We start from the raw sequence: 14,150 nt of genomic DNA on the forward strand, positions 1-14,150 counted from the left end.
AGGCTGTAATCAAGCGCCACATAATGCAGAATCTCAACATTCACTCTCAGTAGCTAACTTTTCAGAATTTGCACCCGAAGTAATTTACATCAGAAGTAAAGACACAAATATTACTTGTCTGGCAACCACCACAGTAATCATTGTTGTAGGCAAGATTATGGGAACAAGTGAATATACAGGGGCATACTTTGCACTCTTTTTACAATATTTTATAAATCTTAAATTATTTAAAAACAGTCTTAAATTATTTCAATAAAAAGCTTCTTAAAGGAAAAAAAGAGGTAAAAATACAAATAAAGATTTGTAGGCAGCGATTCTCTCCAAGTGACACAGAAACAGTGCTTTCAGGACTTTCACTGTTCTCACCCAATAGAAGAATTTTCTATACTATCTCTTATTCCAACCACTTTTTTTTTTCCTGCTGACCCTGAGGGGGTCAAGTGTAGAAGTTAGCAGAGCAGTTCTTTTACTTCCTGAAAGTTTTTGCTGAGATGTAGTAATTTAGGGTGAACATTTCTCTTTACCCTTGTATAAAATGGGAATATTAGAAGATGATCTGGGAGTGATCTGGGAGCTGCTTGCACAACAGATTATCTGCACGAGCTAAGTTCGTATGTTAGAGATTTGCAGTTCACTAGTGTTTCTCCCAGTCATACATCATCTTTTACCTCTACAGTATTTTAAATTTTTTTTTTTGATGTGGACCATTTTTAGTCTTTACTGAATGTTACAGTATTGCTTCTGTTTTGATTTTTTTGGCCCCAAGGCATGTGAGATCTTAGCTCCCCCACCAGGGATCGAACCCACACCCCCTGCATTGGAAGACAAAGTCTTAAACCCTGGACCACCTGGAAAGTCTCTATGGTACTTTTTTTTTTAATGCTGATTTTTATATTTGAATGTAGTGTCTCCATTCCCCTGGAATCAGTTATAAGGCTTCATTAAGGTCTTAATAGTCCACTTTTTGTTTTTAGGAAAACTCATAGTTATATGACACCCTGCTCTCCCTTTTTCTGGATTGTTCCGGCCAAAAAGAATAGATATTCAGAATCAGCAAGGTACTTCCAAGTCTCCATTTCCCAATGCTCAGCTTTGTCCTCTTGCCCCGACTCCTCATCCGTCCCAAGCCACATGGTAAAAACACACACAGGATCAGTCTTTGCCATATTCTCCTTGCTGCTCATAGTGGTCTAGCAGTGCCCTGTTCTCAGTAACAGTAGGTAGATCTCAAACGTCCTCTCTAAATGTTCCCAAATGTTCTGCCCCTGCTAAGTAACCAACAGCAGTGAGAATTGGGATGGGGAGAAATTGTGTTAGTTTTAGGGTTGACCAGTGGCAGTTTGGGGAATGCCATGTACTACTCCTGGCAATAATGCTTTTTCCTGCAGCACTTGGCATGGATATTATGAGATCATTGCTTCAAAATGGTCAGTGTAGCCTTGGTCTTCAGGACAATAATTCCAAGTTCCAAAGAAGAGCTAACTCATGGGAGTTTCCTAAGGCCCATTCCTACAGCCTATGCCTGGCAAGATGTGCTGCATTCAAACATTCCAGACTATTTACACACTCCCTGAACTAACACTCATTTTAGCATCTCATGTCAGGAAACAGCCAACTCCATAGAGCTGGCCTCAAATGCCATTAATAAGGGTCATCTCATTGATCATAAGCTCTCTAGTCATTAGACAAATAAATAAGCACTGACCAACCAGAATGAGGACTTCCCAGGTGGCTCAGTTGGTAAAGAATACACCTGTAATGTGGGAGACCTGGGTTTGATCCCTGGGTTGGGCAGATCCCCTGGAGAAAGGAACAGCTACCTATTCCAGTATTCTGGCCAGAATTCCATGGACTGTATAGCCGATGGGGGTCACAGAGTCGGACACGACTGAGCAATTTTCACAACCAGAATGAGGAAAATTACTGATATAAGGCCATTCAGGCTATAAGAAAGAAACTTTTTTTTTAATCAATATGTAATTTTATCTTCAAGAAAAATGGGGAGATTTATAGCTATTTCTTGGACATGTAGACCACTTAAAGTAGAAAACCTGAGAGATGTTGGGGGACTCATTAAAGGTAAATGAATCTAACAAATCCCTGCCTAGACACTAAAGTATCCCTTCACAACACTACTGGTAAGCTAGTTCTTAGCTGAGAGTACTAACCTCTATATCCAGTGCACAGAAATCTCTGAAAGATCTGAACGTGATAGTTACCCTCCTAATGAATCAACACGTTACCATTTCCTATCCTATGGACCACTTAAAATCTTTGGACGTTTCTCTTACATCTTCTCTCCTTTTCTAGGCAGTATGATGTCAGTCCTCCACCTGTGCTCTTGAGACAGCTGCCCCTGATTCCTGAGTATAAAGATGAGGAATGAAAGTCTCTTGCAAATATTATGTACCGAGGGCCAAAAGGAATATCCTTTTGTAGCTTTTTAAAAAGTAGCACAAAATGAAATGTCCCAGTGACCTTTGGGACTCTGAAAACGGATCATGACATTGGCCAGTGGGGTACAGATAGTGAAGATGAGTAAAGCAGTGAAGCTCCTGCCCTGCTCTGTTTTGTTCATCCCTCGCAGTCAAGTCAGAGAACAGTCCCACTGCCGGTGAGACCACACTCCGCTACAAAAAGCTCCACTACTACAACGCCAAGAGGCCAGGAATTCCTTTAATTTTTTTTTTTTTTTTTAAGTTTTAAATGGCAACACAACCAAAAGTTGGTACATCACAGAAACAGAGGGCTTTGCAGGCAACACTGATTGGGAATAGCAAAACACTTGGTTGGTGAAAAAAAGTGAAACTCTAAATTATATACAATAGTAGCTAAAGGGTAATATTGAAAAACAGTCTTATTCACTGTGACTCAAGATTTTACTTGCCATTATCTATTGCTTATTTATTCAAGGTTGTAAATAATACTTATATAGAGACATAGAGATGTGTAAAAATGAAACATCGTGAAAAAAATACAATTTTTCAATTTCATATGAAACTCAAAGTATAAGTTTTGTCCAATATGGAATGTACCTACATTTGTTTACATTAGGGCTCTAAAATTCATTTAAAAATTGGTTTTTTGTTGTTTTAAAAAAGAAACAGCTGACCCACCACACAAGTCTGCTGTGTAGCTTGTTTGCTCAAAATGAGCGTTTTTCAGGTGAGGTCTGTGTTCTCTGCCCAAGGTCTACTATGGTTTCTTAGTTGTACTGGCCCAATCGTGGAAAGAGTTTCCATGAAGAGTCGATGGCAGCATCTGGATGAGGGACAGTCTGGGTCATGGGACAGGGGTAGAGAAGAGAGAGGTAAGAGCCCAGATCCTTATGAAGGATGACATTCAGTTGTTATATTTTAAAGGGTACCCGATGGCTTTTTCCAGGCACTCAACTAACGAGCCAGCAGAAAGAAAATCCCTCTCAACTTCTACAAATTTGATGTAGATGGATTTGGGGGACACACCGGGATCCACAATACAGTTCTGAGACAAAAACCCATTTATACCAACCCAATCCTTGCTGAAGGTTTTGGTATTTGCTTGGAAATGTAAAAACAAGCATTGCTGCAGAGTCCTGACCTCAGCAATTCCGAGGTAGCAATAGGTAATTCGAGTGGGTTCTATCTCCACCTGCAGGGAGGCTTGTGCTGAAAGGGTTTCCAAGTCAACCCGGCCCTCCTTTCCGGGGTCCAGGGTACGTCGCTCCACATGGGGGGAGGGAGGCCTCTCAATACACTCCTCGTAGCCAATGGCATAGAGACCCGGGCTTTTGGGAATGCCTCCTGGCAATAAATACTGAACCACATTCCCACCAGTTGGTTTGGAGTGGGCGATGGGGATCCAGTCAATTTCCATGTGCAGCTCCAGGCACCTAGCTTCGCTGATAGTGATCTCCAGAAATTTGTAGTATACATTCTTCCAGTTCATTTTCTGCACTCGGGTCATGATGATCCGGCCCTCGGGCTTCTCAGAATTGAAGTACTCCCGGAGTCGCTTGCCAAGGGGCACCTGGGAGCTGATCTCAGCATAATGGTAACGGATATCCTCTTTCCAACGGGTGTTGTAACCAATTCCAAAAATGGCCAGTTTATTAGAAAGGTGAAGCCTTGAAAAGTCTGTCCAGCTCTGAAACAGTTCCCATTTCAACTGTACTGATTCCAAAATTTGTACGATATTCTGCATGATGTCTCTTTTCCTAGAAAGAGAGATAAAAGTCAGATTCCTCAGGTGTCTAGATGAGCACTGTCCGACAGAACTTTCTGCAATGGTGGAAATGGTCTATGTCTGTGCTGTCCAGTATGTTAGCCATTGCACTGAAATGTGGCTACTGTGAGTGAGGTATTAAGTTCTTAATTAGCTAAAAATTACGTTTAAATAGCCACAGATGGCTAGTGGCTACCATATTGGACTGTGCAGTTCCAGATAATCATAGTATTAAAATCTGAGACACGCTTACCCCGAGCAAGTTTCTAGAACTAGTGATAAACTGCTTTCCATTATTCTATAGTCTAGTTGTATTACACTTAGTAACTATTGATACATAAGACCCTAGGATTTCAGAAACTCAAGAATAATGTGTGTGTGTGTGTGTATAATAGTGCGTATCATGGCTTTCGGACCTATCAAAAAGTAGGTGAAGAATGCTGTATTCAGAAAAGTAATCAGAATCACTTAAAAGAATAAACAGATTAATTTCTAACTTGGAAATTCTGGAAGTTAAGGAAGTTTGACCCATACATGCTGGCCATAGGAAAACATGAAATTGATAACGACTACTGATCTGAATTTTTCAAACCAGGCTTCAGCAGTATGTGAACCGTGAACTTCCAGATGTTCAAGCTGGATTTAGAAAAGCCAGAGGAACCAGAGATCAAAATGCCAACATCCGCTGGATCATCAAAAAAGCAAGAGAGTTCCAGAAAAATATCTACATTTGCTTTACTGACTATGCCAAAGCCTTTGACCGTGTGGGTCACAACAAACTGTGGAAAATTCTTCAAGGGATGGGAACACCAGACCACATGAGCTGCCTCCTGAGAAATCTGTATGCAGGTCAAGAAGCAACAGTTAGAACTGGGCATGGAACAACAGACTGGTTCCAAATAGGGAAAGGAGTACGTCAACGCTGCATATTGTCACCCTGCTTATTTAACTTATATGCAGAGTACATCGTGAGAAATGCCAGGCTGGATGAAGCACAAGCTGGAATCAAGATTTCCGGGAGAAGTATCAATAACCTCAGATACACAGATGACACCACCCTTATGGCAGAAAGTGAAGAGGAACTAAAGAGCCTCTTGATGAAAGTGAAAGAGGAGAGTGAAAAAGTTGGCTTAAAACTCAACATTCAGAAAACTAAGATCATGGCATCTGGTCCCATCACTTCATGGCAAATAGGTGGGGAAACAATGGAAACAGTGACAGACTTTATTTTTTTGGTCTCCAAAATCACTGCAGACGGTGACTACAGCCATGAAATTAAAAGACGCTTGCTCCTTGGAAGAAAAGCTACGACCAACCGAGACAGCATATTAAAAAGCAAAGACATTACATTACCAACAAAGGTCCATCTAGTCAAAGCTATGGTTTTTCCAGTAGTCATGTATGGATGTGAGAGTTGGACTATAAAGAAAGCTAAGCGCTGAAGAATTGATGATTTTGAAGTGTGGTGTTGGAGAAGACTCTTAAGAGTCCCTTGGACTGCAAGTAGATCCAACCAGTCCATCCTAAAGGATATGAGTCCTGAATGTGCATTGGAAGGAGTGATGCTCAAGGTGAAAGTCCAATACTTTGGCCACCTGATGTGAAGAACCAGCTCATCGGAAAAAACCCTGATGCTGGGAAAGACTGAAGGGAGGAGGAAAAGGGGACGACAGAGGATAAGATGGTTAGATGGCATCACCGATGCAATGGACATGAGTTTGAGTAAGCTCCGGGAGCAGGTGATGGACAGGGAAGCCTGGCATGCTGCAGTCCATGGGGGTCGCAAAGAGTCAGACACGACTGAGCGACTGAACTGAATTGATCTGATTCAAAAAAGGATATATTGAAAAAAGGATATTTTCCTCTATTTGTCTAAAATTCATTACTACTCCCAAATTTAAAAGAACAGTTTAGCACAGAATCAAGATCTGAAAATTCAGATGGAAAAGTTCCATTATTAAGCTTCCGTTTTAAGAGAGAAAAATTCCAGATAATGAATTGAGATTGTCCTAAAATGTATTTTTATAAAGGGAAGCAAAAGCATAGAAATTATTTCAATTTTGATTTGGACAGTTAACAGAATAAGACAAAGTGCAGGGAAATTCTTGTTTCACATGCTGCTTATTTCAAGTAATTCCAACTGACACTTCATAATGACTTATATAGATATGAGGATATTTGTTTCTCAGGGCACAACTCTGATATTGGAAGACTGAAGTTTGTTAAATGGTAACTTGGCAGCAAATAATCACACTCTACATCAATCACAGGTTTAAACTACAAAAATACTCAACTACCACACTCACATATAATCAAACACAGGCAAGAAAAGAGGGTGGTTTGTGAACAGCTTCTTGGTAGAAGACAGACTGTACACTTTCCTCTTAAATTCTCAAATCTTCTAGAAGAGCTTTTGGAACAAACTGGGGGATCTTCCACATAGCCATTCTCTCTTACTTTCCTTTACTTTCTTTCCAAGATGACAAAGAGCAAATGTTTTGTTATCAGTTTTCTTGGTCCAGTGACTGTCCTGGACTCACCCTCTACCCTTCAGTTTGTCTAAAAAGCTACTCAAGTACTTGAGTGGCCATGCAGATGAAATCACTGCATTTCTGGGGACTGTTCCTCTTCTCAGAGTGCACAAAGGCACTCGGTCACTTTGCTAATGTTGAGGATGTGGTGTCTGTGAGGCTCAGATGTAGGACCATGTTTCTGCATGGGTCAATGCTTTAAGTATCCCAATGCCTGACATACAGTAGGTATTTGATAAATAAGTGGTGACTCTTCTTCATGGGTGAAGGATGGTATAACTGACTGGTGTAAAAGAATGTATCAGTTAGTTCAGGTGAATTCCACCTAAAACTTAAGAGTGAAAAAATCCAGTGCCCAAATGAAGTTATCATATTTGGCACTGTCACAGCCCTAAGTCAGCAATAAGGAACAGTTCTTAGGAAACTGGTACACTGGGAAATGAGTCGCCTTTTAGGACCCACTCACCCTATGGGCTGAATCCTGGAGAAACAGCCATGCTGGACATTTCTGCAGAGTCTGCCAGTTTCCTGCCCCACTGATCTGATCTCAGCCTGAAGTTCCCTGGGCTTAAGCCTCAGACCAGCTTTTGAGAGCTGTGGAACACAGCAAGAATTAGACCCAGCTGTCTGAACAGTTCCTAAGAACTGTCTGCTGTATTTCTGAAGTTCCAACTGGGAAAAGTTCAGGGGGTTCTGAGACTGGTGACACCAATTCTGTGAAAATGAGTTCATTTCCAGTTACATCAGTTGGCCTACCCTGCAGTTCCTAAGAACTTACTTTTTGATTCCCAAAATGGAATATTATAATCTGGGGTCCCTAACTTCTGGGAGCTAATGCCTGGTGATCTGAGGTGGAGCTGATGTAATACTAGTAGAAATAAAGTGCACAATAAGTGTAATGTGCTTGAATCATCCCCAAACCATCCCGTACATCCTGGTCCATGGAAAAACTGTCTTCCAAAAGACTGGTCCCTTGTGCCAAAAAGGTTGGGGACAGCTGTAATTTAAGTGTTCCTCTGGCCCTCCTATCATTTCACTTAACCCCAGACAATCTGTGGGCCCTGCACCTCATCTCTGTATCATATTTAAACATCCAAATGCCATATCCACACAAATACCATAAACACACTTATTTTCATATATCTGTTTCTTCTTGTCATATACAAAATTCTCAGCATTTTTGGATTAACCACTGGAAAACTTAGGCTAAGAAGAAGAAGAAGAACAATGAGACATGCTCCCTCAGTGGCATGGCAGGTTCTTGACTAGTCTGAGCCACCAGAGAAGCCCCTAACTTTCATAGCATGTCGAATTACAGCAAGACTTTTGTCATTAAACTTAGGTATTTACACTTTTTAGAAAGGGGGAACATCTACTTACTGTGCTTCTTCAGAAGACTCTTGTTTTATTTTTAATGTTCTCTTTGTGACAGGTATTTCATCTGAAAAACAGAGATTTTGGAAACATTATATTTTCCTAAGTGGTGACATGTATTTATGTAGATGAGTAGCTGTAAGTTTACTGTTTGTTCCATACTTTCCAATGCGAGAACTTAATTCTAGTGTCAAACACTGTCCAATGCCAGATTTATAGATGTAACTCATATATAATGAGATGCATACATTTATATGCAAGATCAGAAACCAGCTCTATGAGTATAAAGTTCTTCAGGGTCACTAGTAGATTTCTAGCTAGGAGCTTAAAGCTTAATTTCATGGCAAACATGATTTTTAAAGGAATGAGAATGAAAATAATTGTTTTATTTAGATTTTCTATGTAGGTTTTATAGAGCAATTATTCTCTCCCAGCCCAGTATCAGGATCAATATGCTCTACATGTTATTTTTGTCCCAAAGGTTTGGGTGGCTTAACTCTCTTCAGCAAAACCAGAGTTATAGGATGCCAAAGTAATTTAGACCTTAGAACTGTTTTGAAATTAAGAGGCAGTGATCACTTAGCATCTGCCCTTTTTTTCTTCCAGCAATCAATTCTCTTACATAGTGTTAGTCTTACAGTTTTATAACCACTTTCTTTGCTCCTTCTCTCTTTCAATATTTAAAATTTTTTTTTTTTTAGGAAGAGCATTTGAAAGAAATATTGGGTTGGTCAAAAAGTTCTTTCGGGTTTTCCACACCATTTTATGAAATAATCCGAATGCATATTTTGGCCAACTCAATATTAGCATTTAATCCTTTTTCTTTCGAATTAGCATTTCTCTGTCATAGGAGGATCTGTAAAACAGTGCCCGTGGCCTTTTGTCTTAAGCTGGGGAGGCATATTTATAGAGCCAGTTCTACTTATCCTTCCTTGGGGGCTGCCCGAGTGCATCACTAGAGAGTAAGAACATTCACTTACAAGTGAGCACTCATTACACAACTTGCTACGAATGTACAAAGGCTGCAGCAGACACTTGATTAGTACTGGCAAGTTATGAAAACTAAAACCTGAACATTTATTGCAAAAAACAAAAACAAAACCACCCAACTACATATATATATATATATATATATATACCCTCTTAATTAGTCCATACAAATTTAGATTTGATGGCCAGGAGTTTTATTTTCCATTTTTAATGTGAAGATAGTGAATAAATCATTCTACCTATTGTTGGGATGGGAGCCTTTATGAAGTTGGAAGGAGTATGATCCCTGATAAAGTTCAATTATCAGCTCCTTTCAAACCAAGGCTTTCCTTCATTTATGGTTCACCCTGAAGCCTGGAAAGGGACCTTTGCCAAATTACAAACGGGGGTGGGGGAAAAGTTCTGGGGATAAAAAAAGGAAATGACAGTTATATCTATACCCGTTGAGCCAGGAGTCAATAACTCTTAGCAGTCATCTTAGAACAAAGAGGTGCAGGATATTTTTAATTGCATAGCTTGTCACTGAGCTTCCCTGTGCAGCCCAGAATTAGGAATTCTTGTGTGTCTTTAGGGACTTTGTGGAATTCAAGGCACCAAGCACCAGCTGGCAGTTTAAGGCTAAATGAAGGCTACCCAAACTGCCCCAGACAGACACTGGCTCTGTGTGTTGGGCTACCAGTGGGAACGGTAAAAGAAGGTGTTACAGATATGAAACACCCGAGCACAAGTGAAGATATGTACAGACACACACACACACACCGCAGGTATCAGATGCCGGCTTTCTTACCCAATTCCTGATCTGTGGGGTAGCCATGGAGCTCCTGACTGTGGTTTCCCCAGTCCTCCTGTGAATACTCCTCCATAGTGCTGCCATCTGACTCCAGCTCCTGGTACAAGCCACTACTGTTAATAAGTACAGGCTGGCAGGGCTGAGCATCCCATCCTCCCTGACCAAACACCTGTTCCAACTGTTCAAATGTGTAACTGCTCTTTCTTTTCCCAACACCATGTTCTTTCACCCGACTGTAACACCTGCGAAGGGTCTAAGACACAAAGTCTTTTGTTATTCCTTTAAAGCTGTACTTCCTCTTCCAGGTACGGACCACAGATATTAATTACTATTAGACAGACACGGACAGACAAACACAGACACATTGTTACAGGAATGCTAGATTTTAAATTCATTATTATATTAGAAAAAAAAAAAAGACTAATTTAGCATTTACTCAAACATGTTATAATTCAAACAATTATTTTGCAATTAATTATCCATTAAACAACAAGAAACATTAAAACATTATTGCATGTATCCCATACACATATTTTTATACCCCCCACCCCCATTTTAAAAGAATAAGAAAAAAAAAGAAAACAAGAAATACCAGCCAGCCAATAGGATGCACACCTGCCACAGAAAAGAAAGAGCTGCTGTTGTGCCCAGAATTTGGAAAAAGTGAGGGGAGGGAGGACAGAAAGAAGAATTTCCCAAAGCAAAGAATGTACCCTTCCTTACTCTCGATTAAGAAGGAATATAGGGTAAAAACAATTGCCTAAATGAATTAGCTAGTAAAACAAATTACTTACATAGTCCATACTCCTTACTAACTCACTCTGTCTTTGGGGCAGTTGCTAGAATCGAATTTAAAAGAGATCAAATCAATAACACTACAGATGCTCAGTCTCAAACATCAATCATCAAGAAACAACAAGACACAACAATACCAACATCTAACAATTAACCAATGATAATACTAGCCTATTCTACCAACTCAAACTGCCAGCCAAACACCAACAGATGAAGCCAATCATTTCTTTTGGGGTGGGGTCACAGAAAGTGAGGTAGAAGGGTGTTATTTCACTTCTTTTTCTCTTTGTGGTACACAGGGAATAACATATCCTTATGCAAGTCCACAGATAAAACCTTTATAATTTTATTACCTTGCACAACCCTTCAACCTGCTTCATGGTCTTCTAATGCATATTTCTGATAATTAACCCAGTTTCCTTGGTTTAATGGTATGTCTTATGCTAGCTTACATGATATTTCAAAAGATAAATCAAGGATTTAGTCCCAGGCCTTGCGCCTCAGTTCCAAATTTAGTTTAATTATATTCATTCTCTGTCCCGTCTCTACCTCCTTTTGCTCCTTTTAATCTCCTTTCTACTTTACTGGGTTTTACTCTTTTGAGAATTTTCACGGCAAACAAGACTCTTTTTCTCCAAGTGCTTTTGAACTCAACTGTGCCAAACCAGCTTACCTTAGATTTAATTTACACACATCAGCCAGACTGTAAATTTCTCCTGAATGTGAGATGACTTTCCATAAGCTAATACTGCACCTACTCTCGCCAAAATAAAACAACTCTGAATAATCTTTATGCAGCCTCCTCGAAAGTTCAGTACTGTTAAATCTCAGTTGACAAACTACAGGAAGACACTCTGTCAAACACTGCAGATCTCTCCCTTGAGGCCAGAAATCCAGACGGGCAAAGGGAATAATAAACACAAAACATACATGACAATCTTCCTCCGACACAGAGCAGCAATTAAGAGTCGTCCATCCTGAAACCAGCCAGCCTGCCCCCTGCATAAGCACCTGCCTTACTCTCCCTTTCTGGAGATTTATTTTGGTGCCCAAAAGGACGCCTTAAAGAAGTGAGGTTTCTGATCATACACTCTTTAATAAAAAGTGTTTCTTCTTCCTCTTTGTAAAGGATATTCACAAGTACATAATACATAACTTTCTGGAACAAATCGGAAATGAACCTGAGAAATGTGTCATAGGCAACTCTTCAAATGGGAGAGGACAAATGCCTCCAGCTGACTTCACGTGACTTTCTATACCCCATTACCCGGCACCCTCTGCCCTCCTTGCCGGGACTGGAATTTGAATTGCAAACATCTCCTGCCAATTTATTTTTATCTCACAATGTCTACTTTCTGCCTCCAGGAACACCCCAACCGCACTTTTCAGCTCCTCCAAGGACCGTAAATGGAGAGTCCCAGCCTTGTCCCTCTCACCCTTCCAAGGCCATAAATGGAGATGGAAACCACACCACTCAGTGCTCACTACTTGCTGGCTGCCTGGAGCACAGCGCTCCTCACACAAAGAACCCCGACGGATCTGCCACTGAGGGTCATTTCGGAAGTCAGGGAGTGAAATTAACACTCCTCTGAAGGAACGTGCCACACTTAGACGTGACCAAGGCGTGAGCAAAGCGACCAATCTTTGACACTACATTTGGTGGGAAACTACAGAGAAGATTTACTTTCTTTGAAACCATCAAATCGAGCTTAACATTTCACTTCTTCTGTGTATGAATAAGGAAACCAGCAGTATTTAAGGGTTCCAGATACGGAAGAAGAGTCAGATGATATATTTTATATTCCATCCAAAAGAAAAAGTCTAACAGATCCTGTCACCTCTTACTTTGCAGTGTAATTTTGAAATACACTTTAGTAGTGTAATATGCTGAAATGTAAAATATCTATTAGGTGTCTGAATGAAAAATGTTTGGTGACATCTAAATCTATAAGATGGGAATTTGATGTATTGAAACAATGTTAAAAAGATTTCCAACTCTCTGGAGACATAAATACACAAAAGAGGTACCTTCTGGGTTCAGTAAAGACCACAGATCCAAGTAGAGGCTATTTAAAAAGCATATATCAACTGAGATAGAAAACAAAGTGAAATATCAGCTTAACTGCTACTCTAACAAACACAGGGATTTAGATAAGCTAGAGGGACTTTAGAAATGGAGAGAAAGGACATATGGAAGCCTTCCAATTCTTACCATCCATAATAAACCAGAAAAGGTTACACTTTCCACACTCTAAATGATTAACCAAAGCACAAAATTAAGCGATTGTATGTCTGTATCAACAGTCCTCAATAAACCAACTAAACATCTACCGTACATCTTAGATTAGATAATGCTATGGTATCTAGGAAAAGCGAAGTCTTGCCTCCCATTTTGGAAAGCTGTACCAAGCCCAACAAGAACCTCAATTCAGCTTCCTTCGAGAACCATTTCCTGTTCTACACAGAAACCTTGTTTCCCTTCCTTTCTTCCTTTATCTCACCCATCTTACAAATTTATAGTCACTTGGCTCTAGCGTTTTTCAAAAAATTAAGACCTCAGAGAGGAAAGAATTTGCTTAAAATTATTAAAGACTATTCTATTCACAGTGAAGAAGAAGAACACTTCCCTTATTGTTAGAAATGTCCCTGGTAAATCTCTATTATTGTCTCCCCCAGGCTTTATTGAGGTAATACTATATCCTGAGTGAAGTCACATGGATAGAAGTCAAGAAAACCTGGATGGAAGAACTAAAACAACTTGACCAGGTGGTCAGATCAGAGAAATCCAAAGGTATCCGATTCAGAAGAACTGCCAAGTGAATGCTTGATAAATCCACCATGCCAAGGGTTCAACAACTACGAGAGAAAAAGAACCAGAGAGAAGTAAGAGATGTCCCATTACCAAAGCAGGAAGAAAAAATCAGATGGCTGACAACTGACAATTCATAGACAGAGGGAAGGTTTTGCCAAAGTTTAAGATTACAGTGAGAGGAAATGAGAGAATAAAAGATGACATTCATTGTGGGTGAATGTAAGGGGAGTCTGGGGGGTGGGGAGCGGGGCAGGTAAACAAAGGCAGGAGCTTTAAGATTGGCAGGATTGGGGGTTTAACGGCAGCAATGCAGAGAGAGACCCAGGGTTACAGTACACGTAACATTAAATACAGTGCACGATGCAGCTATCTTGCCAAATAAGTAAATCCAGTATTGGGTGGTATAAGCAGAGGAATCACATGTAAGCTATGGAGGTGGCTCTTCCTCTCTATTCAGCACCGGTGAGGCCACAGCTGGAACACAGCATTCAGTTCTGGGCATCGAACCAGCTACAAGAGAGGGAAATTGCAGAGTTCAGAAAAGGGCAAATAAAATAATGAAAGGCTTGGAAAATAAGATCTTTAAGTAGGGCCAGTGGTTTCATCAAAGCCCTTCCTGACATTATATAAGCTACTCTGGGGGGTCAAAAAATAA

General features: G+C 40.2%; 1 protein-coding gene across 12 annotated transcripts in view; it reads right to left on the bottom strand.

The window, feature by feature from the left end:
* Nucleotides 1–2,656: 2,656 nt before the first annotated feature.
* Nucleotides 2,657–14,150, bottom strand: part of MSANTD2 (Myb/SANT DNA binding domain containing 2) — a 30,293-nt gene continuing 18,799 nt past the window's right edge. For 3 of the 12 annotated variants that reach the window (XM_070782928.1, XM_070782927.1, XM_070782926.1), the window contains 3 exons: nt 9,886–14,005; nt 8,115–8,175; nt 2,657–4,195 (listed from right to left, as the gene is read on the bottom strand). In XM_070782928.1, the coding sequence (XP_070639029.1) occupies nt 3,343–4,195; nt 8,115–8,175; nt 9,886–9,961 (990 nt within the window). In that variant the 5' untranslated portion in view covers nt 9,962–14,005 and the 3' untranslated portion in view covers nt 2,657–3,342. Of the gene's footprint in view, nt 4,196–8,114; nt 8,176–9,885; nt 14,006–14,150 lie in introns of those variants that run through there. The other 9 variants (XM_019954868.2, XM_070782929.1, XM_019954865.2 and 6 more) reach the window with 8 other exon arrangements.

This window comes from Bos indicus, chromosome 29 (genome assembly GCF_029378745.1).
Source record: "Bos indicus isolate NIAB-ARS_2022 breed Sahiwal x Tharparkar chromosome 29, NIAB-ARS_B.indTharparkar_mat_pri_1.0, whole genome shotgun sequence".
NCBI lineage: Eukaryota > Metazoa > Chordata > Mammalia > Artiodactyla > Bovidae > Bos > Bos indicus.